General features: G+C 47.3%; 1 protein-coding gene across 4 annotated transcripts in view; it reads right to left on the reverse strand.

Moving 5' to 3' along the window:
- Window positions 1-1,526: 1,526 nt before the first annotated feature.
- The window catches only part of TSC1 (TSC complex subunit 1), a 45,850-nt gene continuing 28,112 nt past the window's right edge, over window positions 1,527-19,264 (reverse strand). For all 4 annotated transcript variants that reach the window (XM_036855508.1, XM_036855507.1, XM_036855509.1 and 1 more), the window contains 15 exons: window positions 18,224-18,399; window positions 17,491-17,606; window positions 16,999-17,110; window positions 16,567-16,685; window positions 14,748-14,817; window positions 14,232-14,336; window positions 13,386-13,944; window positions 12,261-12,304; window positions 11,489-11,655; window positions 10,509-10,691; window positions 9,498-9,608; window positions 8,232-8,354; window positions 4,999-5,186; window positions 4,756-4,917; window positions 1,527-4,347 (listed from right to left, as the gene is read on the reverse strand). In XM_036855508.1, the coding sequence (XP_036711403.1) occupies window positions 3,843-4,347; window positions 4,756-4,917; window positions 4,999-5,186; window positions 8,232-8,354; window positions 9,498-9,608; window positions 10,509-10,691; window positions 11,489-11,655; window positions 12,261-12,304; window positions 13,386-13,944; window positions 14,232-14,336; window positions 14,748-14,817; window positions 16,567-16,685; window positions 16,999-17,110; window positions 17,491-17,606; window positions 18,224-18,399 (2,740 nt within the window). In that variant the 3' untranslated portion in view covers window positions 1,527-3,842. The remainder of the gene's footprint in view (window positions 4,348-4,755; window positions 4,918-4,998; window positions 5,187-8,231; window positions 8,355-9,497; window positions 9,609-10,508; window positions 10,692-11,488; window positions 11,656-12,260; window positions 12,305-13,385; window positions 13,945-14,231; window positions 14,337-14,747; window positions 14,818-16,566; window positions 16,686-16,998; window positions 17,111-17,490; window positions 17,607-18,223; window positions 18,400-19,264) is intronic.

The following is a 19,264-nucleotide window of genomic DNA, read 5'->3' on the forward strand; positions in this document are numbered from 1 at the left end:
GGTCATTCCACGAAAGACAGCTTTCTTCCCCACGCGAGACACACACTTCTGGGTGGGCTCGGGCTGCTCCCGGAGCCACTCTGAGGAGACGGCGGCCTCTCAGAGCATCCGCACAAGGTGGGTGGCACTCCACCTCGACAGCGGCTCTGGACTGAGTCTTCACTCTGCCCAAACCCTCCTTAGACCTGTCCACACTTTCTAACACCTCTTACTGTTTTTGGTTAGAAAAACCACATCTCCATGTAGTACTGTCTTTCACTTGTTCTTCAGTTATTTCTTTCTGGCTTCAAGTGGTATGTTCTAGTATTTGGTGAAAATTCACATTGACTGGTCATAGCACTTTTGTTATATTCTCTACACAGAAACACCCAATTTTTTACTCTTAACTGTGAGTCTGAACCTCTGTGGTCTCCACGGACCCTCTCTCATCATCATGATCGTCTTATTTATCCTTTTTACAAAACTACTAGAGTTTTACCTTTCTCAACAAAAACACTGGAAACTACATGTGCTGTTGCAAATGGGGACGGCCCAGGTCTGGAGTTTTGTTTCCCACTGTCCTGGTTTTGCCCAGTGGGGAGCTGGCCTCTGTGGCCATGGTGGCACGGTGGGCTAATCTTTCCAACTGTCAGTGGCTTCCAGGACATTTCCCTGGATTGTAACAGTTTACCTTTTAAGAAGAGTTTGGACTATTTCCACCTAAACACATGACATATATCTGGCTCACAAAGCAGCTTATCTATCATTTCTCTCTCCACTCACAGAGCCTAGTAAGAACCTTCAGCAGCTTATTCCCAAAGATTGGGTAGTTTTCCCTCCTGAAAAACTCTGCTGACAAACCTAGGGAGGTCACATCTACCCACCCACCTTATGGGGTTGGTCCCGGCACTCATCTCCAAGGAAACCTCTGACCCAAGAAATGGTCTTCATCTCCTACCTTTGGATTTCAGTTAGTTTTCTTATTCATGACCAGATATTTCTTCCAATTCCACAGTAACAAATTTCATAGGCTTGTGACAGAACCTTGTCAAAAGCTTTTTTAAAATCCATGAAAGTTCTGTCTGATAGAGATCCATGTACTTATTTACCTGTAGTAGATTCAGGAACTCATTTTCTCTACGGAGACCATGCTATCATCTCCCCTCCCGCCCCCCCGCAATGATACTGTAGTGCTCCCTTTTAAAACAAGGTTTCACGCTCCCAAGACTCCCAAGAAGCAGACTCCCATCTTCTCTCAGGGTCTACGCTGACCCTGGTTAGTGTCAGGTGGCGAGCGGAACAGGTTATGGACACTGGCCAAACAGCTCTGAAGCAGGCAAGCCTGCTCCAAGTGACTCCAGTGGAGCTTAACCCTAACGTCTGGGAATACAGGCTCTGCCTCGAATGTGACGGTTCTACTGCCTTTGCCCTGCCTGTTGCCAGGCCTGAATTCTCTCTCGGGAGTTCCTATACCACTATCACCTTTCCATCCTTAAAAATACTCACTGCAGCATAATCGAGTGACCCGCTGACTCTTGGCAAGTCTATGATTTTCAAAACCAAACCAAACTTTATTATCGACTCAAGTCCTTTGCAATATAAAAGCCTAAATTTTCAGGCTGGGTAACTTCAGCATGACTCCAGGCCTCCATCCCCCAGCCTTGGCTGAATAAAATCCATGGCCTCCTAGAGCCCAAAGGAAGCTGAGTGCAGCTGCTGGGGTCAGCCATGGTTATAAAGCTGAGCAAACGGATGCCCCGGCTGGAGGAGCATGCCAAGGCCTTCCAGCCCTGGCCCCAGTCCACTTTACCACACTGCCTCCTTCTTCCCTGTATTTTTACAATCTGTCCATTAAAAATTTTTTTTTCTTTCTTTACATTGGCCTCCTTGCTTTTGCAGTTAGGGTAAAGGCTTTGATTTAAGTGCCTGGTATCTTTGTTCTGTGGCACAGATCTCCTGGGCTTGGGGAGGGGATAAGCATTTAGAAACAGTTTTAATAGTTACCTGGTAACTTTTTTTTTCCTGGATTTGTTCATGTTTTCCTTTTCTAAATAAAACTGTAATAGGAAACCAGAACATATTGGATTTTAAGCTTTCCTTTGGAAAAAGCTGAATTAAACATCCGTGGTGTCATTAATACTCCACATCAGGCATCCAGCGGCAACTGCTGGCCCCGCGCTGGGCTGGAGCAGTCGGGCACACACCCTCCCTCAAGCTGGGATCCATCAGTCACACCCAGAAATCCTGTCCCAAGGAGGTGGTCTGCCAGTACAGCCATGGTGACGTGGAGTCTCATTCTCTAGCTCCCTTTGGTTATTTGGGAGGCTAGAATATTTATTGCCACACTTTAAAAAAGAGACTTTTACCCTCATGTGCTGGAAGCTTCCATATGCACTAAAGTTTCGTACCATTTCAGTTTGCCATTTCCCTCTTCATGGATGAACGCTTCTACACTTTTAACTGAAAGATGAGAAAGAAAAAAGCCAAGTTCACTGGCTCTTTCCTACCAGTCTCCCCCCCCCCCCCCCCCCCACCTCAGCCTCGGCTGGATCACTAGGCAACAATTCTTAGGCTTCTAGCATTCATTTCAGGAGCACCTGCTGAGTTCAGATTCTCTGCCACGACCCATGTTCTGACTTGTGTCACCTCTCCCAAGCACGTGCAGGCAGCCCACTGGGCCCAGGCAGTCAGCTCTGTCAACCCTCTCCAGGACTCTCCTTTAATGCTCTGCCATGACCAACACGTGCAAGGGGAGCAGCATCAAGCCCCCTGCAGGGTCGGCCCCTGAAAGTCAGCATTGGTGTGAAAAAGCTGTTACCTTTTTGGTGGCCTAGAATCTACTATAGCGAGGCAACTCTCACAGCCTGAGACATGATGTTCATAAAACGTTGAAGAAACTCTTTGGACCTTCAGAGCCTTTCTGCTGCAGCATTCCAGAGAAGCTGACGTAAACAGGAGGCACACGGGACAGGGAAGAGAGGCAAACAGCTAGCACCACCCCGCCTGCAGGCGCAGGTCCTCATCCCCAGCACTTTCCTTTCCAGGGAGCTGCTCCAGCCACCATCCTCCCTCCTGCAGAGAGCACGCCTGACCACCCACACCCCAGCCTGTAATCAGAACAGTACCAGCTTTCGAGCAAACGCCACATAAGCAAGAGGTAGTGGGGCAGGGGGACAGAGCATTCCCAAAGGGGAGCATGGTCTCCACAGTGCCAGCTCCAGACTTTTCCAACAACAGACCTTTGTTCACATGGAACTTTCTAGGAAGCTTATCAGAACCGCCAAAAGAACTTAAGAGAGAATAAACCATTGTTTTTCTAGATCTGCGGCTTTAGATGATGGATGTTAGAACCAAAAGCAGTGACAACATCTCATGTGAAAGCTCTCATGTGAAGATGATCAGCTTTGCATGTCACATCCTCCTGGAAAGGGACAAAACCAGACTTACCTGTGATGCCAACAAGGACTGGGCTCACGGAGAGCCCGCCCAGCTAACTGAGCTTCAGGAAAGGAGCGGGTGGTGTGTGAGACTCCAGGATTAGATTTGGCCTCATATTGCACAGGACACAACCATTTGGGGGGAAAAGGAAGAAAATAAAGCTAGTGAGGAACACACCCTGGCCCTCGGGTTAGTACACGCTGCCAGGTAAATGAAAGAGAGGGTGGCCGAAGGGAAACTGAAGAGGCATTTCAATGCCAGATCCAAAAACCGTTCTGCATTCAGTCAACTGTCAAAGGACCCCCACCCCATTTCCGCTGCGGGAGCTAGCCCCTCAAACCCTGGAAACGGGAGAGCTCCGAACCGGGCGCTCACACGTCCCGCTCCAGGCCGGCGCTGCGCGGTAACACTGCCTGGCACCGTCCCTAGCTGTGCTCGTGCTGCGCCTCATTGTAGTCCATGATACGGAGCTGCCCCACGCTGTCTGGCTTCGGGGGAGGCGGCTGCGGGCCGTCTAGGTTCAGGGGGGGCTTGGCTTCCACACCCGAGTCTTTGCCCAGCTCTGTCTTTAGGGTCTCAGAAAGGCTACTGCTGGTCAGGCTGTCCTCATCGCACTGGCTCTCACTCTTATTACGAAATAGCTCTCGAGCCTTCATGCCCAGGAAGCTTTTTGAACTAGGAAGTGAGCCGACAGTCACAGGGATGCCCGCGGTGGGCTCTCCCACGGCAGTCTCCCAGCGACTGCTGAGCGGGCCCACCCTCGGGTTTGGGGGTTTCTCCGGGGTAGAAAGCTCACTGCCGCCGCTGCTGCTGCTGCTGCTGCTGCTGCCTCCAGGCCTGGGAGGCTTGGTCTCCCCGTTAGGGCCAGATGCCTCTTCACTGTTGTGCCCTGTCACAGAATCCGAGCAGCCGTCACGACAACAGTCGAGCCTGTAAGAAATCCGAGGACGAGAAAGGGAGCTGGTGGTTGCAGTGCCCGTGTTTGGGAAGCACGGAATTACGCGGACGCGCGCTCGCACCGACGCTGAGCTCTGCCGGCCTGCTCTACGTTCTAGAAGAGAGGACTCCCGTGTTGAGAGCTCATGAAGAGAAACCTAAGCCACAACCAGGGATATCAGACGGCGATCTTAAATAGGAACGCTTCCCAGGACCATTATCAAGTGACTCGGGCCCCAGGACAAGGAACTCAGAAGGATGGCTGGGTGCTCTGAGGGACGCAGCTGAGAGCTGCAGGCTCGCCTATCCGGCTGGGACCGCTGCTAACACCACACGATGCCTCCCCGCTCTGTCAGCGGCAGCCTCACGACAAGGCCACGGCTGCCGACTCTTTGCTCCTACCTTTCTTCCGCTGCTTCGGCTGCTTCTGTCTTTTCTTCTTCAAGTTTTTTCAGGAGGCCATCCTTCTCCAACCTGCCGTATAAATCTAAGATCTCCAGTTCAAACACTTGGGTGATCCTCTTCTGAGCTTCATACCTGCTCTCTGCGGCCTGCAGCTGTCCTCTGAAAGATACAGACCACCCCAGAATGTGGGAAGTTCTACTTAAATACATCACAACAAAAACCTTTCCCCCTCCAAGTTACCTTGCCTGGAGTTTGACATCCTCTAAATATTTTTTCTGTTCCAAAAGAAGGTGGTCTTTCTTGGCTAGATGAGATTCCAGTTCCAAAATCCGTTTTTGAGCAGTATCCAGCCTCTGATTCTGCTGGAGAACATGGCTTCTGTTTTTTTCTAGTTCTTTCCGATATGCAGTTTTCATCATTTCTACTTCCTTAAAACAAAACAAACAAACAAAAAAAGGAATTGGAGTTAGTACTTTTAGAAAATGAAAATGCCATACCCACTTTGCAAAAGCAATGTAACAAACATTGAGAAGGTACTTTATTGGTATATTGCTAGTGGAAATAGAAACTAGTACAACTTTCTGGAAAGTAGGCTGGCAGTAAGTACCTACTAATCCTTCCCTGAAATCTATCCCTTAGGAAATCATTTGAAACATGACTAGACATTTGGGCACAAAAATAATCAGCACAGCATATTCAGAAGAGCAAAAAACTAGAAACTATGAAGTCTAACGTCAAGAAAATAAGTAAATTAAAGTACACTTTCTATTTAATAAGTTTTAAAAAATTATGTGTATCAGTAAAAGATAAAAAAGCAGATTATAAAGCCACGTGAATAGTGTGATCAACCATGTTAACACACACATTCTGAAAACACGCCAATATTCAGTTATGATTTCAGCGCGGTGGCGGTGTGGGCCGGCGCGGTGGCAGCGTGGTTCAGCGCAGTGGAGGTGCGGTTCAGCGCGGTGGCGGTGTGGGCCGGCGCGGTGGCGGTGTGGGCCGGCGCGGTGGCGGTGCGGTTCAGCACGGTGGTGGTGCGGTTCAGCGCGGTGGCAGTGTGGGCCAGCGCGGTGGCGGTGTGGTTCAGCGCGGTGGAGGTGTGGTTCAGCGCGGTGGCGGTGTGGGTCGTTTGTTTTCTTTTCTACTCTTCTCCCTCCCCTAATACCAACTAAGATAAAGCTAGAGACGCAACAGGAATGAACATCTGCAGACCAGGTACCCTGACAAGGTTTGTCAATCATGCCAAGAAGACAAGCTGCCTGCCGACCGATGGAAACAGCAAGTGTGCACTATGCTCAGCAGAGAGGTGGAAAGGATGCTTTTCTAACAAGTATATGCTACGTTTGTGTTGTGTGGCTTTTTTATGGTGGTAAAATATACATAAACTTAAAATTACCATACGTTGTCTTTTTAAAAAAGAAAATAAACCATAAGGAGCAAGGAGATGAGCTTCCCGCTTCCCTGAAGGCACCCCACCTCGAAGATGACCAGCAAGTCCAATGCTTCCTCGGTCAGAATGGGATCGAGTTAAGCTCAGGACTGGGACCAGATAATGTGGCCGTTCCGGCTATGCCTAATGGCTCCAGACTTCGGCATAGGTTAGGTGAACAAACTGAACTTTTGTCGGAAACGACAGTAAGTATTTACGGAGAATCAAACAAAGTATTGAACTAGGAACATCTATGCGCTATCACTAACTCTCACAGCCATGTAAGAGGGGCTACACCCAGTACCTACCAGCCATTCCCCACCTGATGCTCAGATACCCATTTCTCGTCCCCTACTGGACTGAACAAGAGGAAGCCCAGCTCCAGGTCCAAAAACAGGTTCAAAGCCATGGCTGGCTAGGGATGGACACATGACATAATCGTGGCCAATAACAAGGGTGGGAGGTCTGGTGGAGAGTTCCTGGGAAAGGTTTCCTTGATGAGAGAGACCTGCAGGAGGCGATGCTCTGCTCCTCCAGGGGACATCATGACATCTACCTGTGACAGTGTTAACTGTGGCACACACTTTGCAACCAGGAGCACAGACAGCCCAAAGACAAGGTTGAGAGGATAGGTCGGGTGGTGCAGAAGAGTGGAAAGAACCAGGCTCCTTGCTGCTGTCCCTCAGCTGCTGACTTGACCAACCTGGAACTCACCTGCCTCGGGACTTCTTGTCAAGAGAAATAACGAAACTCTTTATGGTTAAGCCAGTGTAGTCTTTTTTTGTTGCTGCTTATGGCTGAAGGTTTGCAAGTCAGTATCACCATGCGCATTTTATGAACTGTGAAGCCAGGCCCAAAGAGGTCAGGTGGCTTGCTTGAGGCCCCAAGGGCGTAAGTGTTCCAACCAAAAGACAGCACCGCGGCGCCCATCCACATTTCTCTTGGGAGAGTTAGGACTGTGTTTAAGTAAGCTTTTTCAGAGGTTCTCCAGTCCCTCAGGTCTCTTTTCCCTTCTTTCTTTTTCTGAGGCCATTATACTTCCAAAATAAGTGAGAGCTGGTTTCTAGAGAAAGTTCCACATTTAACATCCTTCTAAAGGGAGTCTGAATCTGAGAGTTGAGAGAAGCTGAGAAATAAGAATAACTATTATGAAAATTCCACCTCTCTGATTCTAAGACTACTCCCTACATTTGGCCAAGGAAAAAGAAAAAAAAGCTTTACAAAGCACAAGCCCAAAAAATCCTAAAAAGAAAGCCTGTGTGTGATGAAGAAGTTAGTGACAGGAGGCATCTAAGCATTTATTCTTAAAATTCCATTCCCAACTCATTCACCAACATTACCCGAGGCTATTTATAAAGTGACATAAAACTTCTGCCTCGACACCACTGGTAAGGCACTAATTAATGTAAGATCATCCCGACGCTGGCCTTGTTGCCAAGACTGAACCACCATCTGCTGAAATTAAATTCAACATTACGAAGAAAAAAAATATTTATAGCAGTATAAACCTACAGCCCTGAGAGTTATATGCTAAACAGAATTGGCTCCCCATCCTTTTTCTTTATCTGTCAGCCTGTCTCTCTCTCTTTAAAGAAGGGGGCATGGGTAAGAGAAGGAAAACACTTTTGGGACTTCCCTGGTGGTCCAGTGGTTAAGACTCCACGCTTCCAATGAAGGGGGCACAGGTTTGATTCCTGGACAGGGAACTAAGATCCCGCATGCCGCGCGGTGTGGCCAAAAAAAAAGAAAAAAAAAAAAAAGAAGAAAAACATTTTTATCATCTAGTCTGTACCAATTACCATTATGTGCTTTCACACATAACTGATTTAATTTCAAAGCAACCCAACTAAGGGAAACAAGCTTGTGTGATAGCTGAAAAGTGCCTGTGTTGCCAGACCAGGGAGAGGTGGAAATGACACTAGGTCTGCCACGCCATCTTTCAGGAAACAATTCATAAGCCATTCTCTGTGCTGTGCCATAGGCATATGGCCTGGGTCCTAACAGCATCTCAGGTAGGCTCTGGCTCCCCAAGCCCACATACCTTTGTGGTGTCTGAATGCTTGTTCTGCAGTTGTTCCAAATACAGCTCGTTGACTTCCCCAAGAACCAACAGCTGCCTGTTCAAGAACTCCATCTGCTGTTGGACCGACTCACTATTTGAGAGCTAACAAAAACACAGAAACAAGCGAAGTGAAAGATCTGACGACACAAAGCTAGCAAATGGACATTAAACAGGGAACCAGCTAGGAGCACACTATTTCAGGGCTGAGTCAGTGTAAACAACCCCCGTGGTTTCAAAGGCCACACCACAACGGCTGGTGGGGAGGAAGGCATACAAGGGCAACAAAAATGGACAGAAACGTACTTCAAAATTGTCCCTATGCAAAGGGGAAGAGGCACAAATGCTCCACATCAAAACTGGCCACCCACAGGGCACCTCGAGGAGATGGGTATGTACACAACCACCACAGCAGGGATGTTAGGTCCAGGGGGATAAAGCCCTGGGATAAACCCACAGGTTCCTGAGTAAGTGATTTACGTACGAGTGCAATGACTTCCAAAGAGGAAAAGATCATAGCTCAGAAGCCTGAACGAACTCTTCACATTTATGTAAACGAAGTACTGAGAACAAGTTCCCGGGATACACACAGACCAGGGCTCAGGCCAGGCAGTCCCCTGCTGCAGGGCCGCCCACGCACTGTCTGATGTTGAGGAGCACCTCGGCCCCTGCCCAGTCGGTGTCAGTAGCATCAAGAATGTCAACCAGGACTTCCCTGGTGGCGCAGTGGTTAAGAATCCGCCGGCCAATGAAGGGGACATGGGTTTGAGCCCCGGTCCAGGAAGATTCCACATGCCGTGGAGCAACTAAGCCCATGCGCCGCAACTACTGAGCCTGCGCTCTAGGGCCCGTGAGCCACAACTACTGAGCCCGCGAGCCACAACTACTGAGCCCGCGTCCCACAACTACTGAAGCCCGTGTGCCTAGGGCCCGTGCTCTTCCACAAGAGAAGCCACCGCAATGAGAAGCCCACGCACTGCAGTGAAGAGTGGCCCCAGCTTGCTGCAGCTAAAGGGGGCCCGCGTGCAGCAATGAAGACCTAACGCCGCCAAAAATAAATAAAAAACAAAACAAAAAACGTCAACCAAAAATGTCTGCAGACATTGCCCAGTGTCCCCTGGGGGGAGGGGAGCAGCGTCACTCCCTGCTGGGAACGCCTGACACAGACACACAAGTAATGCACGTGTCCTGTCTGGAGGAAGAACATCAGCAGTGGTGTGAGCACAGCCCAGCTTGCCCGTCTCTTACCTTCTGAGACACCTGGCTGAGCAGCAGCTCGGTGTGGCACACCTTGCTGTTGGCCTTCTTCAGTTCTATGCGCAGCTCCGCGATCATGTTCCTGCAGTCCTCCAGCTTCGTCTGCCCAAGGAGACGTGCCAGGAAGTTACAGAGTGCCAGCAGGCCAGGCCACGGGTGCACCTGGCCATCGGCCCACAGAGAACCAGGAAAGCCTCGTGCCTCTGTTGCTCTACTATTCTTGGGCCGTCAGGCTTAAAACTAACTTCTTAGTTTTAAAAAGTAAGTTATAGTTAATTTCTGAGTTTCTGACTGATTATCAAAAGGAAAAACAAAAACCAAAAAAAACCCTTAAATCTGCAGTTCCCCAACTGTGCACCAAAGAGCCCTAGGGCTACACAGCAGGCTCACAGAGGCGCTGTGGGGCTACTTTTAAATTTCGAGGGAAACACAGCGACATCTACTGGTCATGATGTGAACTACTAGCTAGAGGGAGCTCAGCGTTTCAGTATCAGGTGTTCTACGTGCCTGTGGAACACGTATTATCTTTGCAAAGCTGGGCTTGTAGGTGGTTGCTGTGACAAACATCACCATGAGAAAACCAATGTGAAACAGGAATTGAGGGCGTCAGTGTCTCATCTGATTCCAAGGTCTGAGACTTGGCAGTGCCCAACAGGTACACATACCGCATTTGTAAGTGACCATGGTCACTCAAAAATGAGATTGAAAATTGAAAAATAAAGTATGTGTATTATTTTCTAACAGCTACTAAGTCGTTAGGACCTAAATCCTAAGTTGTCTGGATCTACTTACTGGGCAGAACTGTTAGATGTTTCTTTTGGCTGTGGAGTACCAGGAAAAAATTACTGAAATGCTAACAGAACTGTGAACCCAGAAAGCTGGGGACTCTCTGCCCTAAATAAAATGTACCTGATGTGAAATCTACCTGCCACGATTTCAGAGATGAATCAGGTGCTTTCCCGCCCTTTCCTGGCGGCCTCTGCTGGGCGCTGCAGTTCGTACCTGTAACTCCTGGCTCTGGTTGTAGAACTCCTCCCGGTCGTGCTGAAGCTGTCTGATCTGGCTGTGGAGCTGGGTGACCACCGTGTCTCGCTGCTCCTGAAGCTGACTGTATCTGGCTTGTTCTTTCTGCAGACTAACCTTCCATATCTGGATGTCTTTCTCTTGTAACTTCAACTGGTCTTTCTAGCAGAGACCAAAGAGGCCATCATTTTAGCTGCCTTCCAGCATGGGCAGTGACCCTCAAGTACAATGTGTGCTGCAGACGCTTCATCTGAACAGGCACGAGCTAACCACAGGCCCAGAATCTGACAGCTCACTGCTGTCTAACTTGGCTTTTGGTCAAGGGTTTCCAAATTCCACATTAGCAAATGGATCAAAAGTTGCTTAAAGGACTTTTCTCAGCGATCAACTTGCTCCTGATACTTTCAAAAGTCCTAAGCCCCAGCACTGAAGTAAGTGCTGGTACTGGCCAAGGTCACTAAAGTGACGAACACTGACTGAAAGCTTACCTTGCACCAGCAATGGGCAAATGCTTACTGACACGGTTTTTTTAACCACCACAGTTAGAAAGCAGATGCTGCGATTCTTCTTCTCATTTTACACAACGGGTAACAGAGGCCTCCAGAGGCTAAATGACTTTCCTAAGGTAATGAGTGTTAGAGCCAAGGTCACTCTCCAGGTCTGACTGGCTTAACTGCCCTCCAAGTTTCTGCCATAAAACTGCTCCAGGAGAGCTGGTTTTACCTTTGGAGAAACAAAATCATCTTTTCCCTCTGTTACCATCATAGTCAATTACAGACCAACAGACACAAAAAAAACACTTGTCCCCGTGGGTTCGAAGAGCTGCAAGGGAATTCCGGGATGTGGCCGTTCGCGTATTAACCGCAGAGACGGAGTGACCTGCCCCAGGCCGCGCCAGCGGGCGGCGCCAGGACGGAGAGCTCTGGCCTCGAGCCCCGCCCGGGCCCCGAGGTGCTCACCATGGCAGCGTTGTGCTCCTCCAGAGCAGCTGCCCTGATCACCTTGCGCAGGAGCCGCCTGTTCCGAAGCGCGTGCTGCTGCCTCTTAAAACGCTCATAGAGTAACTGGTTGTGCAGTAAGAGCAACTGGTTACGGAGGGAGCGGGTCTCATCTGAGGGAGCGGAGCCTGATTGTAAAGCAGAGGGAGGGCGGCAGAGATGCCTTTTACATAGCGTTCAGTCAAGCCCCGGCCACGATTCTTGAAGAAACAAAGTCACTCACTTTGCAAATGACCACCTGGTTTCCAGCCACAGTCACTCACTGGGGAAGGGGGAGGGGCAGTACCTACTACCCATCTTCCTTTTAAAGGAACGCACAGGGGTACAATGTAGGATGGCTCTTTGAGAGCTCCAAGTGTTTTTCCCCACAAATCTGCTAGCTAGCTAGCTAGCTAGCTATCTATCTATGACTCCTTTTCTTGCTTCTTGGTAGGTTCTTGCTCAAGAACTGTCCCAGCACCACTCACTTCACTTGGATCTTTTCTAGGGAAGGCTGGCATGAGGCCTGCCTCTTTGCACTTCTGCTCTCAAGCACGTGGTACTTGCCACTTTACAAAAATAGGAAATGCTGACTTTGCAACATGTGAGAGACTCTGTACCCAAGCAGATAACCTGGCTGGAGCAGTAGGGAAGGGGAAATGTTTCCTACAGGGCACCTCCTTCAAGGACAGAAAAGGCAACAAGCAAGCAGGATCTCTATGGGCTGGATTTGGAGCTAAAGTAACAACTTTACCTCCGAAGTGGGTCCAGTCGACAGACTTGCTGGGTAAAGACAACCTAGGAAAAAAGTTTTTGAGTGACAAAGTTACAGATCTTACCTAGAAAAACTTAACTGGACTTTTAATTGCAGTAACATTAGATCACTTCCTTGTGGTCACAAGTGCACAGGCATGAGAAAGTTTCAAACACAAAGCCCACCTGGGGTAAGAGGAGGGGCCTTATAGTAGATGGAAGGGGCCCCCATTAAGCACGACCAAGTTTCCAGAGTGGAAAGGCCCTAACTTGGAGCTCATACTGTAGCCTCTGAATTTTGGGCGGCTCTCCAAGGCAACTGAGTGATCAAACACACTGAGAGCTGTTTTCAACCCTCTCTGTTGAGAAGCTACTGTCACCCAAGGTTAAGGAAAAAGCAGGTAATTTACCTGAGTCTATTACACTAAACTTCACTCAAAAAGAGATCTTAAACATTACAGTTATCTGTCAAATTCCACCTTAGGTTATTCTACAGAAGAAAAATTAAAACTAGCATTCCCTAAGAGCCTGTTTAGAAATGGCATCACTGTGGACCAGTGATTCCCTTACTCTTTCTCCAGATCACCTCTAAAAGTGTAATAAAGAAGGGGTGAAAACAGCGCTCTCTGACAGGTTCCTAAGCCATGTGAGCAGGGGCAGGCCACCATGAACTTGCATTGAGATGCTGACGGCTTTTATCTTCCATCTAATGGACTATGTTACCAAAACAGAACAACAACAAATCTGCAGCTGGAGAAGGAGACTTTGTGACTGCTCTTTCTGTATTATTTGAACACCATAACCTCATCCTCAAATTTCCAGAGAGCAAAGATGAAAGCATTTGAGCTTCCTCACAGCACAGTGGCACGGAACAGCCCAAATATAAACGACTCATTTTTAAATGGCCTGTTACCTAAGGAATTACCTGAGTTTAACGCGCCTGTGCGGAGGATACACACATTCATGTACATGAAAGGCAACAGGCTAGGAGGACGCCTGACAAAACAGAGAACCAGCTGCCTCTGGCGAGCACAAGAATAATTCCTGTTTCCAACCACCGGCTTCTTGTAGTTTATAATCAAACGGAACGTTTAAAGAAAAAGAGAACAGCGCTGCCGCGCCTTACCTGTTGAGCTCCTTGCTGTGCGCGTCCGCCCCTTGCTGTATCAGTCTGTCTAGCACTTCCATGGGGGAGGCAGAGGGCGTGCAGTCCTCCTCTGTGTTCCCTTTTGCTTTCTTTAGCAGTCCCTCCGTCTTCTTGCTGACAAAATGACGGGCAGTCTTTGGCAGTGCCACCTCAAAAAGATGATCGTATGGGGGAGGCTGCCCACTGCCAAACCCCACTCCCCTCTGAGGCGGAATCTTAAAAGGGCTGGGAGTGAGGATGCCGCTCTCCAGAGAGGCCTGGCGCTCTCTGTCCCCGGCAGGGCTCTCCTCGGCGCCTCCGCAGGGCAGCTCTATGGGGGTAAAGGCTTGCTTTGGGGTGTCAGGCCCCAGCCTGTCCAGGGTGGAGTTCAGAGGCTCAGGGTTCGCACCGGTGCCCTGGGCACTGGAGACGGCTGAGTGGGTCTTCCGCGGGCAGCCCGGGAGACTGTCCCGGTAGAAGGGAGAGTCAAAGCCTCCGCGAGGAGCTAGGGGCTCGGCGTCGGCTGTTGTGATCTCAGAGAGTTCTTTAGATATTGCCGCTGCGAGCAGGGAGGGAGAGAAGAGACAGCACAGTCAACAGGCCAACCTGGGGAAGGCCAGGCAGTGTGGGGCCGCACGCCGCCCTGGGCCCCCCAGAGGGACAGGTACACAGTGGCCTCCCTTTACCGGGCACAGGACTCAGAATACAACTCCCAGCTCCTCCCCCAAGAGAAGAAAGACCAAGCAAGCCTGTGTGTGTTGACGCTAAATCCTGGTACTAGGGCAGAACAAGGGCTTTATCAACTCGCAGCAATCCCACACAAGCCCAGAATCCCGCACATGTTACCTTCTTCTTTATCTTTTTCTATACTATCTTCTTCAGAAGCCAGGTCACCTAGAAACCCTGGAAGATCACTGAGAGTGACAGACCCTTTGCTCCCAGGTAGCTCTTCTGAAGAGAAACAAAGACAAAGACACACACTGGTCATCCCCGTCACTGTGAAAACTGCTTCCACTGTAACAGAATGGGTCTACTATGATTCCTTCTGCTGAAGAGAGGAAGCTCCCACAGAAAGCCAAAATATTACAATAATCTAACTAAAGGTACCAAAAAATCATCCCACAGAAGATATAACTCTCTGTTCTTAACATCTCAGAGAACAGATAAAGCCACAGTTTGGCCAGCTCAAAACACAGGTACTTAAAAGCTTTGGGGGATGTTGTTATTAGGCTGGCTTTTAGAATTAATTATATGTTTCGTTATCTCTGGGCTTCAGTGATTTGTGGTGTTCCAGAATTTCCCTGTTTCCACATATAACCCATCAAGAATCAAGCAAGGTCTACTGTTACCCAGAGATTTTACCTAATCCTCTGTCATTCGGAAGATGGTGTTGTCTATGTAGACAGGGCCTTGCAGAATCTGTTCTCTCTTCCTGAAAAGACAGGTACCATTTATATCACAAGGCAGAAAATTGTGTACATGTTCTCTAACATTAGAGAAATATCCTAAACACCTAAAATTTTAGCATATTATAAAGGAGTTTAAAGTTTAGCCCTATGGTTCTCAAACTGTTTGGTCTCAGGATGCCTTCCTATTCTTAATAATTATTGAGAATCTCAAGGACTTTGTTTATGTGGTTATACCTATTGATAGTTACCATGTTACAAACTAAAACAGAGTTTTAAAATTATTAATTCACTTAAAAATAACAAACCCAGGAATTCCCTGGAGGTCCAGTGGTTAGGACTCCGGCTTTCACTGCTGAGGGCGCGGGTTCAATCCCTGGTCAGGGAACTAAGATCCCACAAGATGTGCGGCGCGGCCGAAAAAAACCGACCCAATACATGTAAACATAAATAACATAGTTTTATGATAAATAAAAATAAGTTTAGTGAGAAGCGTCAAGCTGTTTCACATTTTTGCAATCCCTTTCATATCTGGCTTAGGGGAAGAAAGCTGGGTTCTTATGTCTGCCTCTGCTCTGCTGCTAGGTTATTCTGGCTCAAGTGTATGAAGGAAACTCTAGAGCCCACAGATAAGTAGTTATAAAAAATAAACAGACTTCTTAGATAACGGTGGATGAGCATCTTTGATGCTCCACTAGAACTCGACAAGGGGTGTTTCTTCCAGGTTAGTTACAATGCAGAATCTGAAACCATGGCAATTCACTCTTCACACTGGGTCAAGATCCCCTGGTCTGCCTTGTCCCCCAAATGCGTCTTTTACCTACGTGTGATTCTATAACATATACACTGGGCATGTAGAATACTGGGTCACCAAGTTATGCAGATCTTCTAAGTGTGGCAACATTTCATTATACAATATCAAAAACTCAAATTATTAACCAAGCTTCCCAAGACTTTTCAATCTCATCATAAAAGACTTGGAGAAACTATTAAGCTCTTGGTGCCAGATATCAGTTTTTTAATATTCTAATTTCACCTTTTTATCACTGGCAACAAATACCGTCAGTTGTTTATCTTGAAGTGACAGACCCAGTTTGTCATCTAAGAAGCTAACTGCCTGCCAGACACTCAAGTATGAGTAACCATAGTTTGTCACCAGTTGTTCTTTCAAATAAAACTGCTGCTCCATGAAAAAAAAAGCAACTAGTTCAGCTCTTAACTCAAATAATGGCACAGGTGCTTGTGGTGACCACCACACAGTGGTATGCACTCGAGGTGCTTTGTCTATTTCCTACTTCATCACAAACAATATTAAACATATGCGTTCTTTCTATGGAACACTCAAGGTTTGTTTTGTTGTTGTTGTTGTTGTTGTTTTTCTTCTGTTAAACTGAAAGAACACATCGAGGAAGAGAATGCAATGCCTACTAGGAGAGTATGATTTTATACTAAGGGGCCAGCCCTTTTACCCACCATTGTTTCTGTGCCATGAGTGTAAGTGCCAATGCGGTAAAAAGGGCGAATAACCACTTAATATTACTATGAAAGTAGTTCTGACCTGGCAGATGCCCTTAAAGTGTTTTGAGACCCCTGCAGTCAGCAGATCACACTCTGAGAGCTGCTGGTTAGTCTATTTTGAATTGATCTGATTCAAACCCATTACATTCTAGGTCAAACTTCTCTCTGGCATAACAGGCTTCACAAAGTGAGGCTGGAAGCAAGTCACTGTGCTTGGGTGGGCGGGTGGGGAGGGCAGCAGAGGAGCCCAGGCAAACCTTCTTGGGGGCTGTGGCCATGGCCTGCGGGAGTGAAATGTGCACGTAGTCATCCGAATGGCAGGGTGGGGCTGGAGGAGGAGAGGTTGCAGGGGTTCCCAGAGGAGTTCCTTTTCTACCTGCTCAGAGACAAGAGCAGAATATACACACTTTGAGGAAGTAAAACAATTAGGAAAACTGCCAAATTTTTTTCAGCTTAACTATTACTGCAAAGAAAGCTGCCAGAGTTAACTTTCTGGGGATCTAGATCAGTCTTTCTTTTTTTTTTAGGTTCACTTTATGTGTTCTGAAAGCTCCAGGGGTTTGTATTGTCAAAAATAGGTTTACTACTACAAATGGCTCTCAAACTCACTATTCGACCTAAGAGATAGTTCCTTATCATAAAAGGCTGGCCCGAACCAACCAGTCAAATCTAACCTAAGACATACATACCCGCTGTACCAAAGACTTTACTGTAAGGGTGTGACAAATCAGGTGGGACATTTCCAGGAGAAGTTGGAGGAGTGGTCATCCCACAAACCACAGATGGGCTCCAAAGAGTAGCCTGGAAGTTAATAAGGCAGGTCAGCGATGAGGAACGAATACCCCCGAGGGTATACCCCCCCCCGAGGTTTAACGAATACCCCCGAGGGTAACCTCCCGAGGTTTAAGTCCATGACCAATGATCTTAAATTTAGCCTTTCAACTGGAAAAAGGCATCTTATTAAAGCCTTATCAAGAGACACATTGCATTTTGTAAGTCTAGACTCCAAGAGAAACTCAAGTGGCAACAGTAACTTTTCTTGCAAATGTCATGCATCCTTAAAAACTAACTCCTGAAATGAGCAGTGAGAGATTTTCCCAACCACAGGCTAAATCCTGACCCAAATGGTCAGCTTCACCAGCAAGCAGAGAAGAAAGCAGGCACACTATTTGACACCATACTTGTGGCGGCTCAGTTAACAGCCGTGTCGACAGGGAACTCAGAGTCTGAGGTAGCTGCCCTGGCGTGTTTAACAACATCAGCCGAGAAGTGGAGTGAGGGGTAGAAGTAGCACTCCCTACAATGGAAGGGAAAGAACACAGGGGGGTCAGTGTGTGGCTTCAGATTATTCTGATAAAGAATTATGGTCCTCGAGACCATTTGATAATTTAAAAGCCTCTTTAAATACCCTTTGGAAATAAAGTTTAGTAAGGTTTGATGTCTAGTTAAGCTTTAGGATAACTTGAAAAAGCACAACCTGTATGACAACTTCGCTGGGTGCTACCTATAGATAAGCCTAGACTTTTACATGAATCCAATTCTGAATTGTACAGATTCATTCAAAACTGTGTCAATGTGACAGCCCAGAGGGCCTCACTAAAAGTGTCTGAAAAAATCTAAGATTCCTTTATGAGCTGGAGCCTAGAAGCCAAATCCTTTAATCCATTTTCTTTGTTAAATGTTGACACATCCCAAGTCTGTTGACATACTATCAAGAAGGAGATCAAGGACATGGGACTGTAAATTAAACTTAGGGGAAAATGGAGGCAAATTCAAATTTTAAATATTTGGGAAACAGTTCCTAGGAGCTGAACTAAGTCTTATTCTAGGAAAGGGAAAAAAAGTCAACAAAAATAAACAATGCTTTCTAGAGACAAAGTTGTAAAGCAGATAAGTACCAAAGTCACTTTTTACCATAGCTATTCTGTGTGTCAACATAAGAGCTGGCGGTCACATCGGCTGAACGATGAGGAAAACGGGCTGAGATTTGGTGAGACACAGAATAGCCATCTTCATAGGAGGCTTCGGTAGGGTCCAGAGAGATTTTGGCACATTCTATGACAACATCATGTGTTTCTAATCTCTTCCACCTGTAAAAGGCAACGAAAGTCAAGAAGCGCAAGTTATAATCCATTTATTCAAGCCATCAAATACTGAAGAGCGCTACCTCAATGCCAGCCACTGAACTCTGACTAGCAAAGAACAGGCAGGACCACGCCAGCCCAAGCACTAATCAGCACTATGATATAAAGAATCAGCCATTCATTCTACAAACCTATACCCTCCCTATTTAAAATGGTTATATCAAGTTATCAGAAACTAATCCGAAACAAAAATTCCATCAACAAAAGACCAGGCACAGCCTCAGAACAGAACACAAACTATGCAGAGCAGTCACCAGGGGAAACTCTCCTTTGGCACAAAGGTAATCAAACAAGAGGGAGACCTGGAAACTGCCAGGTAGCTGAGGCTGACTTAAGGTCTCCTATCAAAGCCTCAGGATTCTAATCCATCCCTAGACCAGAAATACAGCGCAGCAAGTCTCAAACTGAGAGAAAGCCCCTGAGGATATTTGAAGAATTGTCTAAAGAGTCCTGTTATGTGATCCAGAGTTCCACTTCTAAGAATCTAGCTTATGGAAATAGACATACATCAAGATGGACAACACTCATCACAGCTTGTAATAGAAAGAAGAAAGGTCCAACCAAAGAGGTAGATTCTGCAGAAGAAAACTTATTACACCACCATGAAAAAGCATGCTTTCAGCAGATCAGTGGTTGCCAGGAGTGAGAGAGGAGACTGAACACCTCTCAAAGGGCATGAAGGAACTTTCTGGGCAGCTTCCAATTTTAGCTGCTTCCAGCTGAATTGTTACTCTACCTCCATATTTCTATGCTTCAAATTTCCTGATGTCTGAATTTTTAGACATCAACTATTTTTTTAAATTAATTAATT

This window comes from Balaenoptera musculus, chromosome 6 (assembly GCF_009873245.2).
Source record: "Balaenoptera musculus isolate JJ_BM4_2016_0621 chromosome 6, mBalMus1.pri.v3, whole genome shotgun sequence".
In the NCBI taxonomy this organism is placed as follows: Eukaryota; Metazoa; Chordata; class Mammalia; order Artiodactyla; family Balaenopteridae; genus Balaenoptera; species Balaenoptera musculus.